We start from the raw sequence: 12133 nt of genomic DNA on the forward strand, positions 1-12133 counted from the left end.
GGATCACTACGTTTGTATCTTTAGGGTAAATACCCAGCAGTGCAATTGCTGGGTCATAGGGTAGTTCTATTTTCAACATTTTGAGGAACCTCCATGCTGTTTTCCAGAGTGGTTGCACCAGCTTGCATTCCCACCAACAGTGTAGGAGGGTTCCCCTTTCTCCTCATCCTCGCCAGCATCTGTCATTTCCTGACTTGTTAATTTTAGCCATTCTGACTGGTGTGAGGTGTTAGCTCATTGTGGTTTTGATTTGTATTTCCCTGATGCCAAGTGATATGGAGCACTTTTTCATTTGTCTGTTGGCCATCTGGATGTCTTCTTTGCAGAAATGTCTGTTCATGTCTTCTGCCCATTTCTTGATTGGATTATTTGTTCTTTGGGTGTTGAGTTTGCTAAGGTCTTTATAGATTTTGGACACTAGCCCTTTATCTGATATGTCGTTTGCAAATATCTTCTCCCATTCTGTCAGTTGTCTTTTGGTTTTGTTAACTGTTTCCTTTGCTGTGCAAAAGCTTTTGATCTTGATGAAATCCCAATAGTTCATTTTTGCCCTTGCTTCCCTTGCCTTTGGCGATGTTCCTAGGAAGATGTTGCTGTGGCTGAGGTCGAACAGGTTGCTGCCTGTGTTCTCCTCAAGGATTTGGATGGATTCCTTTCTCACATTGAGGTCCTTCATCCATTTTGAGTCTATTTTCGTGTTTGGTGTAAGGAAATGATCCAATTTCATTTTTCTGCATGTGGCTGTCCAATTTTCCCAATACCAATTATTGAAGAGGCTGTCTTTTTTCCATTGGACATTCTTTCCTGCTTTGTCGAAGATTAGTTGACCATAGAGTTGAGGGTCTATTTCTGGGCTCTCTATTCTATTCCATTGATCTATGTGTCTGTTTTTGTGCCAGTACCATGCTGTCTTGATGATTACAGCTTTGTAATAGAGCTTGAAGTCCGGGATTGTGATGCCACCAACTTTGGCTTTCTTTTTCAATATTCCTTTGGCTATTCGTGGTCTTTTCTGGTTCCATATAAATTTTAGGATTATTTGTTCCATTTCTTTGAAAAAAATGGATGGTACTTTGATAGGAATTGCATTAAATGTGTAGATTGCTTTAGGTAGCAAAGACATTTTCACAATATTTGTTCTTCCAATCCAGGAGTATGGAATATTTTTCAATTTCTTTGTGTCTTCCTCAATTTCTTTCATGAGTACATTATAGTTTTCTGTGTGTAGATTCTTAGTTTCTTTGGTTAGGTTTATTCCTAGTTATCTTATAGTTTTGGGTGCAATTTTAAATGGGATTGACTCCTTAATTTCTCTTTCTTCTGTCTTGTTGTTGGTGTAGAGAAATGCATCTGATTTCTGTGCATTGATTTTATATCCTGACACTTTACTGAATTCCTGTACAAGTTCTAGCAGTTTTGGAGTGGAGTCTTTTGGGTTTTCCACATATAGTATCATATCATCTGTGAAGAGTGATAGCTTGACTTCTTCTGTGCTGATTTGGATGCCTTTAATTTCCTTTTGTTGTCTGATTGCTGAGGCTAGCACTTCTAGTACTATGTTGAATAGCAGTGGTGATAACGGATATCGCTGCCGTGTTCCTGACCTTAGCGGAAAAGCTTTCAGTTTTTCTCCATTGAGAATGATATTTGCGGTCGGTTTTTCATAGATGGCTTTGATAATATTGAGGTATGTGCCCTCTATCCCTACACTTTGAAGAGTTTTGATCAGGAAGGGATGCTGTACTTTGTCAAATGCTTTTTCAGCATCTATGGAGAGTATCATATGGTTCTTGTTCTTTCTTTTATTAATGTGTTGTATCACATTGATTGATTTGCAGATGTTGAACCAACCTTGCAGCCCTGGAATAAATCCCACTTGGTCGTGGTGAATAATCCTTTTAATGTTTGTTGGATCCTATTGGTTAGTATTTTGGTGAGAATTTTTGCATCTGTGTTCATCAAGGATATTGGTCTGTAATTCTCTTTTTTGATGGGATCCTTGTCTGATTTTGGGATCAAGGTGATGCTGGCCTCATAAAATGAGTTTGGAAGTTTTCGTTCCATTTCTATTTTTTGGAAGGGTTTCAGGAGAATAGGAATTAGTTCTTCTTTAAATGTTTGGTAGAATTCCCCTGGGAAGCCATCTGGCCCTGGGCTCTTATTTGTTTGGAGATTTTTGATGACTGTTTCAATCTCCTTACTGGTTATGGGTCTGTTCAGCTTTCTATTTCTTCCTGGTTCAGTTGTGGTAGTTTCTATGTCTCTAGGAATGCACCCATTTCTTCCTGATTGTCAAATTTGTTGGCGTAGAGTTGCTCATAGTATGTTCTTATAATTGTCTGTATTTCTTTGGTGTTAGTTGTGATCTCTCCTCTTTCATTCATGATTTTATTTATTTGGGTCCTTTCTCTTTTCTTTTTGATAAGTCTGGCCAGGGTCTATCAATCTTATTAATTCTTCCAAAGAACCAGCTCCTAGTTTCGTTGATTTGTTCTATTGTTTTTTTTGGTTTCTATTTCATTGATTTCTGCTCTGATCTTTATGATTTCTCTTCTCCTGCTGGGTTTAGGGATTCTTTCTTGTTCTTTCTCCAGCTCCTTTAGGTGTAGGGTTAGGTTGTGTACCTGAGACCTTTCTTGTTTCTTGAGAAAGGCTTGTACCGCTATATATTTTCCTCTCAGGACTGCCTTTGTTGTGTCCCACAGATTTTGAACCATTGTGTTTTCATTATCATTTGTTTCCATGAATTTTTTCAATTCTTCTTTAATTTCCTGGGTTGACCCATTCATTCTTTAGAAGGATGCTGTTTAGTTCCATGTATTTGGGTTCTTTCCAAATTTCCTCTTGTGATTGAGTTCTAGCTTCAGAGCATTGTGGTCTGAAAATATGCAGGGAATGATCCCAATCTTTTGATACTGGTTGAGACCTGATTTAGGACCGAGGATGTGATCTATTCTGGAGAATGTTCCATGTGCACTAGAGAAGAATGTGTATTCTGTTGCTTTGGGATGGAATGTTCTGAATATATCTGTGATATCCATCTGGTCCAGTGTGTCATTTAAGGCCTTGATTTCCTTGTTGATCTTTTGCTTGGATGAACTGTCCTTTTCAGTGAGGGGAGTGTTAAAGTCCCCTACTATTATTGTATGATTGTCGATGTGTTTCTTTGATTTTGTTATTAATTGGTTTATATAGTTGGCTGCTCCCACATTAGGGGCATAGATATTTAAAATTGTTAGATCTCTTTGTTGGACAGATCCTTTGAGTATGATATAGTGTCCTTCCTCATCTCTTATTATAGTCTTTGGCTTAAAATCTAATTGATCTGATATAAGGATTGCCACTCCTGCTTTCTTCTGATGTCCATTAGCATGGTAAATTGTTTTCCACCTCCTCACTTTAAATCTGGAGGTGCCTTCAGGTTTAAAATGAGTTTCTTGTAGGCAACATATAGATGGGTTGTTTTTTTATCCATTCTGATACCCTGTGTCTTTTGATTGGGGCATTTAGCCCATTAACATTCAGGGTAACTATTGAGAGATATGAATTTAGTGCCATTGTATTGCCTGTAAGGTGACTGTTATTGTATATTGTCTCTATTCCTTTCTGATCTACTACTTGTAGGCTCTCTCTTTGCTTAGAGGACTCCTTTCAATATTTCCTGTAGAGCTGGTTTGGTGTTTGCAAATTCTTTCAGTTTTTGTTTGTCCTGGAAGCTTTGTATCTCTCCTTCTATTTTCAATGATAGCCTAGCTGGATATAGTATTCTTGGCTGCATGTTTTTCTCCTTTAGTGCTCTGAATATATCATGCCAGCTCTTTCTGGCCTGCCAGGTCTCTGTGGATAAATCTGCTGCCAATCTAATATTTTTACCATTGTATGTTACAGACTTCTTTTCCCAGGCTGCTTTTAGGATTTTCTTTTTGTCATTAAGACTTGTAAATTTTACTATTCGGTGATGGGGTGTGGGCCTATTCTTACTGATTTTGAGGGGGGTTCTCTGAACCTCTGGATTTTGATGCTTGTTCCCTTTGTCATATTGGGGAAATTCTCTCCAATAATTCTCTCCAATATACCTTCTGCTCCCCTCTCTCTTTCTTCTTCTTCTGGAATCCCTATTAGTCTAATGTTGTTTCATCTTATGGTGTCACTTATCTCTCGAATTCTGCCCTCGTGGTCCAGTAGTTGTTTGTCCCTCTTTTGCTCAGCTTCTTTATTCTCTGTCACTTGATCTTCTATATCGCTAATTCTTTCTTCTGCCTCATTTTTCCTAGCAGTGACAGCCTCCATTTTTTATTGCACCTCATTAATACCTTTTTTGATTTCAACTTGGTTAGATTTTAGTTCTTTTATTTCTCCAGAAAGGGCTTTTATATCTCCCGAGGGGTTTTCTCTAATATCTTCCATGCCTTTTTCGAGGCTGGCTAGAACCTTGAGAATCATCATTCTGAACTCTAGATCTGACATATTACCAATGTCTGTATTGATTAGGTCCCTAGCCTTTGGTACTGCCTCTTGTTCTTTTTTTTGTGGTTAATTTTTCCGCCTTGTCATTTTGTCCAGATAAGAGTATACGAAGGAGCAAGTAAAACACTAAAAGGGTGGCAACAACCCCAGGAAAGTATTTTTTAGCCAAATTAGAAGAGATCCCAAATGGTGAGGGGGGAGAAAGGGATAAAAAGAGGTTCAGAAAAAAAAAAAAAAGAAAGAAAGAAAAGAAAGAAACAATTAAAAAAAGAAAACCAATAAAAAAAATATAAAAAGGAAATATATGTATATATATATATATATATATATATATATATATATATTAGATAAACTAGTTAAAAAAAACGTTAAAAAAGAAAAGGGTAAAAGTTAAAAAAAATTAGCAGAAGAAGAGAAAAAAAAATTGAAAAAGAAAAAAAAAATTAAATTAACTGCAAGGCTAAAGAATCATGTGGAGAAAGCCAGGAGTTCTGTGCTTTGCTTTCTCCTCCTCTGGAATTCCGCTGCTCTCCTTGGTATTGAAACTGCACTCCTTGGTAGGTGAACTTGGTCCTGGCTGGTTTTCTTGTTGATCTTCTGGGTGAGGGGCCTGTTGTAGTGATTCTCAAGTGTCTTTGCCGCAGGCGGGGTTGTACTGCCCTTACCTGGGGCCGGGCTGAGTAATCTGCTCGGGTTTGCTTCGGGAGCTTTTGTTCCCTGAGTGCTTTCTGTAGAGTTCCGGAGGACGGGATTGAAGATGGCAGCCTCCCAGTCTCCGGCCTGGAGGAGCCGAGAGCCTGGGGCTCCACTCCTCAGTGCGCCCTCAGAGAACAGCGCCCAATTACTTCCGTCACCCTGGCCTCCGGCCGTGCTCCAAGCTCACCGAGCCTGTGACCCGTTCAAGGTAACCCCGAGCTTAGAGCTCACTCCTTGGCTCTGTCTCTGTAGCCGGCTTCCCCGTTCTAATACCTGTAAGCTCCACGACACTCAGACACCCCTGATCCTTCTGTGACCCTGCGGGATCTGAGGCCACACTGACCCCGCGTGGGATTCACCCCGGTTAAGCCTCTGGAACGATGTCCCTCAGCGGAAAAGACTTTTAAAAGTCCTGATTTTGTGCTCCGTTGCTCTGCCGCTTGCCGGCGCCGGCCCCTCCCCCCGCGGTCTATCTTCCCGTCGCTTTGGATTCACTTCTCCGCCAGTCCTACCTTTCAGAAAGTGGTTGATTTTCTGTTTCTAGAATTTTCTGTTTCATCTTCTCTTTGATCTCCCATTGGATTTGTGGTTATTTGCGATCTTTAGATAAGCTATCTAGCTGATCTCCTGCTACCTGAAGTAGTCTCAGCCTGCTACTTCTCCACCATCTTGACTCCTCCGGTGTCAGTATATTTTTATTAAGTGTTCAACATCATTAAGCACTTAATCCCCGAAGAGATCTGGAGCTCACCAGGACTCTGCCAGATGGAACACTGAAGCCAGCTGCTGTAAGGACTCTGTGGAATATGTTGGGCTGACCAGTGGTTGATTATAAAAGGATGTAACTCAGGAACAGCCAAACGGAAAAGTTAGGTAGTGCGAGGTCTGGAGAAAGAGCAAGCAGCTTCCCCGACCTCCCCAGGCCGCCACTCTCCTCAAACATCCACGTGTTCAGCCTGGGATACATTTCTAATAAAATTGTAGGATACCTACACACATAAAGGGCATTAACTCAAAATTTAAACTTATAATTAATATCTTATTGGCTGCTCTTTTTATTAGCAGATAATGGTTTCATATAATGTGGGGTCCATAGACAATGGCTGTTACAAAAGATAACATGATTTAATTATGATTATCAGTTTTAATCATGAAAGACATTATAATGATCACCTTGAGCAAGAGAAGAAGGGGCAAGCCAAGAAAGTCTATCGAGGACTTTCTTTGGAAAAATGGGGGTTACATGTGGAGAGGTTGATGCTGTGTCATCCATTTCCTATCTATGAGTCTTAATACATATTTTACTTTAATGTTATACAAAATTAAATGTAGTTTTTACAAAAATACATTTAAAATTGAATTATTTAAATTTCACTTAAAATTTAACTTCATTGTTTGCAGTTACTCAACAAGGTCTGATCATTCATTAATATTAATATTGTTTTCACTAGATTTTCATGAAAATAATTTTGATTAAATTTCTTCAAGTAATTCTATTGGGCAGCTGTGTGTTGAGGATACTGGACTAAAAGAATATGGGACACAGAGACCAACACACAAACATAAAAACCCTTATTAATCTAAAAGAGAACTTGAAAGATATGTCTAAGAGTGTACTCTCTCTGAGACATTTATTTAAACCAATTTCACAACTTCATGGATATTTCATAAGTATTTTATGTCCATTATACAGCAGTATAATGCATGGCACAACAGTATTAAAAGCTATGTATATAACAAGAAAGATATGTATATAATTGAGATGGGTTAAGAATTGAAAGAAAAGTGAAGGAACTTTATGTGACTGCAGGTAATGATTCTGTTTGCTTACTAGGAACAGAACTTGTAAGAGGTAATTTTGAAAATATCTCTAGTGAATGAGAAAAAAACATATTTGGGAGTATTTCTGGGTAAACTATTAACTAGGTGAAGGCTGAATTAGCTTTCTTTTTTTAAGATTTAGTTTATTTATTTATTTGAGAAAGAGCACAAGCTGGGGAAGGGAGGAGGCCAGACTGCACTGAGTTGGGGAGTCTGAAAGGGGCTTGATCCCAGGACCCTGAAATAATGACCTGAGTTGAAGTCAGATGCTTAACCTACTGAGCCACCTGTCAAGTCACCCCTAATTGGCTTTTTAACTCGGAAATATTGCAGTGTGAGCTGAGAAGAAAGTACATTTGCATTTGATTAGTTAGGCTGTAGGAGATGGAAATTTGGACTCCTGTATCTATTTTAGGTGGGTTTATTATAATGTGGAAAAATTTTAAGAGCAAATATTCATAATTCAATAAGTTGACTTACAGTGTGCTACATTTAGCTGATATGTAAATGATAAATTCCCAGATTCCTGAGATCTTAGGTATTTCTGTTAATATTTGCTTTGGGAATTTTAGTGCAGAGCAAATAGTGGGCTCCTACTCACTTTGGGTGACATGAGTTATGAACACTTAAGTCTCTTTCTTTGTATTACAAACTTCTCAGACCCACGTTTAGGAAACTAGAATGCTAAAAAGTAAAATCCATTCAGTGGCCCAAACATGCTCAGTTTGGGAAGCCTATTCTATTGGATGGAATCATTGGCTTAAATAGTAAGTACTTAAATAATAAAGTGCTAGTGTCCTATCAAGGGTGTAATCCTCTGAGATACCTGGATGTGGCCTCAGAAAGGCCTTCCTTTTCATGTAAGGATGATAATGGTTGATACTTCATGATGAGAGGGTGCTTTACCTTGGAGTGTTGTCTCTACCTTGGAGTGTTGTCTTGTCTATGGTTAGCTGTATGGGTAAATATTAAGCATTTCTTTTCAAGTCATAAAATAGGTTTTTACAATCACATTGTAAAATTTCAGTATAGGAAGAATTAGAGTATGAAAAGAAGCTACACATTTTTGCCATTTATTTACTTAGAAATTGCATACCTAGAATTTTCAGCTCAGCACTTGCATAAATGGCTCCATATTTATTTTCGGCCAAACACTGATACATTCCAGCATCCGACTGATTCACATTGTGGATCACCAATAATCCATTAACCATATCAATCCTATTCTGTAACAAAATTAAAAAAAAATAGATATAGAAAGTGAATAAATCACACAGATTTTGCAGTTATTCTTTCCTAGACCAAGGGGAAAAAACCTCCAATAAATACAGTTGAGCATTACTTGACAACTTAGCAATACAAATTAACTGTTCATTATTTTATGATAAAATGTCTTTTGTAAATTATAACTATTTCTTGGCCAGAAAAGATATTATAACTGTATATTCCTGTAGTTATTCTTATGAGTTTTAGTTTCAGTTTTGTTTTTATACTGAGCAGCTTTTGTTTGGTATACTAGTACAGTTTGTGAAGTATAATCAGCAGATGAAGATTTTATTTGACTTCATTTTACAGAAGGAGAAGGGGTTCACCTGTGGTCTTTGATGACAATTGTGACTGTAGGCAAGTAGGACAAAGTTAAAAATAGCCCAAATCAAAACAAGAATCCTTTTACGATGTTAACCTAGTCAGGGATTTGCCCTTTTCTCACTTGCCAACAAATTCAGGAAAGAAATTGCTCTGCAACTGGAGTCTGTATAAAATTATCGGTCAAAAAATATTAACTCCATTATCAGATAAAATATAATACAGAAGTCAAAAAACTGAGCATGTGCAAAATGCGGTCAAGTGAGGCCACGAGCACATTTCAAAAATGAACTTGAAATTTAAAATGTTGTTAAACAACCAGGTGTCTTGTCTACTTAATGCCAAGCAAATCACTCTTTTAATTTTAGTGAGCAGTGCTTTACCTATCAAAATAGATGCAAGGTAATTTTACATAATTTTCAAAATAAACCTATTTACTTTACAGAAGTATTATCTGCCAGTGGGATTTACTTTACTTGGATGCTGAAAGTAAAAAATATGACCAGTGTACTCCTTTCTCAAGGTTTATCTGGTATCCCTGGAAAATTAGAGAGAAAGAGACAATGAATCAATGTCTCAGGATTCTCATATCCTCTTTTCTTTAATAGCTCTCTAGTTCTTTGTATTTCTGTATTTCTTTAGTGTAATTGTGTTTTCTTTGAGCCTAACTGGTTTTGGAATAATGGAATGTTGAAGCTGGATGGGACTATGGGAATGATCTGATACAATCTCTTCATTTTACAAAGGGGCAAACTGAACCCCAAAGAAGTAAATGACAGAAAAGAGGCCTTTTGGTAGTGGCAGGATCTGGGCAGAACATTATATATATATATATTTTTTTTTTTTTTTTCAACTTCATATACCACCCCTCCATTTTGGCCTACCTAGTAAACTATTCTCCCTTTGCCTTCAATAAGGGAGTTAGCTAAAATTATTACTATTATTTTAAAATTAAATAGTAATTGATTTAAAAAAAAACATGCAGTAGATTTGCTAAAAAGATATTTAAGTCTTTTAAATCCTGCTAAGTAGGATGTCACAGAAAAACCTTGTCCAGGATACAGAAAGCTAGGATTCTATTATGGTCTCATTTCTCACTAAATATGTGACCTTGGGCAAGTCACTTTACTTATGGGCCTTAACTCCACCATTTGTAGGGGGACAGCAACAAGGTAGATGATAGCTAAAGGTCAGCGGGGCACCTGGGTGGCTCAGTGGGTTAAAGCCTCTGCCTTCAGCTCAGGTCGTGATCCCAGGGTCCTGGAATCGAGCCCCGCATCGGGCTCTCTGCTCTGCAGGGAGCCTGTTTCCTTCTCTCTCTCTGCCTGCCTCTCTGCCTAGTTTTGATTTCTCTCTGTCAAATAAATAAAATATTAAAAAAAAAGTCAGTTAGAAGTAGCAATGAATCTATGATAGTAATTGATATTTTCCTATGAATTTATAGGATTGAATAAATTAAAAGAAACAATGTTTTACTTAAAAAAGTAACGAGATAATTAAAAAAATTATTATACATCTGTTATAGTTCTCACTTCAAATACGTTAGAAGGCACAAATAATAAATGACTTGCCATATGACGAAAAGAGGGTAGTTTTTCCTGTGTGAAATCCTGTTAAATTATACAAGAAAAGGCTAACATTTACCAATAGTACCTGAGGCAAGAGGGGCACTCCATTCTTCAGCCAACGGTATGTGGGTCGGGGTTTTCCAGTAGCCTTGCATTCCCATCGAAGAGGGCTCCCACTGTCCAGCTGAGTGTCATTCAGTTTTTCCACCCAGTGTGGATAAGCTATAAGAATTTAAGCATTAAAGAAAGATGATTTCATTTCTCAAATACATTACCAAATTCAAATTCATATGGAAGTATTCCTTGCATTAAAAAAAGTATTAGTTCTCATAATTGTAGGTATTTGAAAGAAGCACAATATTGCATTTCACACTGAACTCTATGTGAAAGGATATACCAATGACAATATTGTGACAATTAAAAACACTTTTGTAAGCTAAATCCACTGTATCTTACTGTTTTACAAGTTTATTGCTGTGCCTCCAGTATCTCCAAGGTATCAGACCTTGTTCAGAAGGAAATCAGGTACTTAGAGACATAATTTTTTCTAGGTATTAGGGCAGCATTAGCACAAACTGAAATAATACAGCATGTCTATTTGCTGAATAACTGCTTTGCTTTTTTATTTTTGCTTTTCTTAAAAGAACCTGAATGGAATAGGAAAAATAATTTGTAAATTCAAATTCACTTGGAGTAAAATTTTTCTGTATTTACTAGTATTCTTCAAAAATTTTTAAAAATATTTTCAAAGTTACAAGGGAAAAATTACTTTATCAAGAAATAATGTAATTTTTAAAAAAATTATAAGGTACAGAATGTCTTTATTGACTAATTTTTAAAATAAAAATATTGAAAACCTAGTGACTATTTGTCCACAAATACTCTTTTTGAAACAACTAAAACAATAACTATGAAAAAATATTGAACTGAATGAACTTTTTCTCTTATCAACATTTTTGGGATAAACCAATAACATTTTACTTTCTGACAGTGAGGACTTTGATTATTGATTCATTCACCTCATACTATTTTGTCCTTTCTTAGTCTTAGAGTTTATTAGGGATATAGGAGCATCTATCTTACTTTTTTTTTTTTAAGGAGTTTATACTGTGGTAGAAGAAATCTAAAGTCAGTGTCACAGAATATAATAGCACAAGAAAGGAAAGAAGATGCACTAAAGGAAACTGCACATGAATAATAGTTGGTCTGAGGGGGCAACAGATGTCCCAAAACTAACCAGTTTTGAAGGGAGGAGAAGGAGCAAGAGAAAAAGAACTCTAATTTATTAAATTCTAGTCTTAGGAACTGAGCTACATTATTGATTAATCCCTGTAACATAGATCCTGAAAACAAACATACTTAAATTTATGAATCAGGAAACTTTGGTTCAGAGAGGTTAAAAAAATGTACCCAAGGTCAAACAGTTAATAAGGGATAGTAACCACTTTCAAAATCAGATATTTCTGACTTCAGAAAGCATACAATTCTTTCAATCCATTCCAACAGATTAAAAAATGAATCAGAAGCATTTATTGCATTCATAATATGTTTTGCCTTCTACTGGTCTCTAAATGGGAATTTCATTTTTAGTAGCTCATTTGTCTTCTAGGCAATGTAGTCTGGTCTTTAAAGAGCCTTACTTTGGCATAGTCAGAATTTGCAGGCCTTTGAACAACTCTGTGATTCAACTTCAAGTCTAGGAGCTATCACGCAAAAATCTTACCAGGGAGAGCTTCAAATATTAATACTGACTTTTGTGGCTGGTTTCTAAAATCATTTCTTTTATAATTATCTGTCATAATACGCTAAAAATACTGATAAGAATGGTAAGATACAAAAGCAATATTAAACTCTACTTTCTCATTAGGACTTTCTGTATACTTTCCTACTCTATTTTGCCAGTTTATTTCATACTACTCATGACCCTTGTAATCCAAGTACACAGATGTGCTGTCTCCCAAGTACACCCTGTATCTTCGTCAAATTTTTAAATC

General features: G+C 36.7%; 1 protein-coding gene across 3 annotated transcripts in view; it reads right to left on the reverse strand.

Moving 5' to 3' along the window:
* The window catches only part of CNTN5 (contactin 5), a 1319804-nt gene that overhangs the window by 278298 nt on the left and 1029373 nt on the right, over positions 1 to 12133 (reverse strand). For all 3 annotated transcript variants that reach the window (XM_032852733.1, XM_032852732.1, XM_032852734.1), the window contains 2 exons: positions 10225 to 10361; positions 8081 to 8210 (listed from right to left, as the gene is read on the reverse strand). In XM_032852733.1, the coding sequence (XP_032708624.1) occupies positions 8081 to 8210; positions 10225 to 10361 (267 nt within the window). The remainder of the gene's footprint in view (positions 1 to 8080; positions 8211 to 10224; positions 10362 to 12133) is intronic.

Source organism: Lontra canadensis, unplaced genomic scaffold (assembly GCF_010015895.1).
Source record: "Lontra canadensis isolate GAN:19392208 unplaced genomic scaffold, GSC_riverotter_1.0 scaffold7, whole genome shotgun sequence".
Lineage (NCBI taxonomy): Eukaryota > Metazoa > Chordata > Mammalia > Carnivora > Mustelidae > Lontra > Lontra canadensis.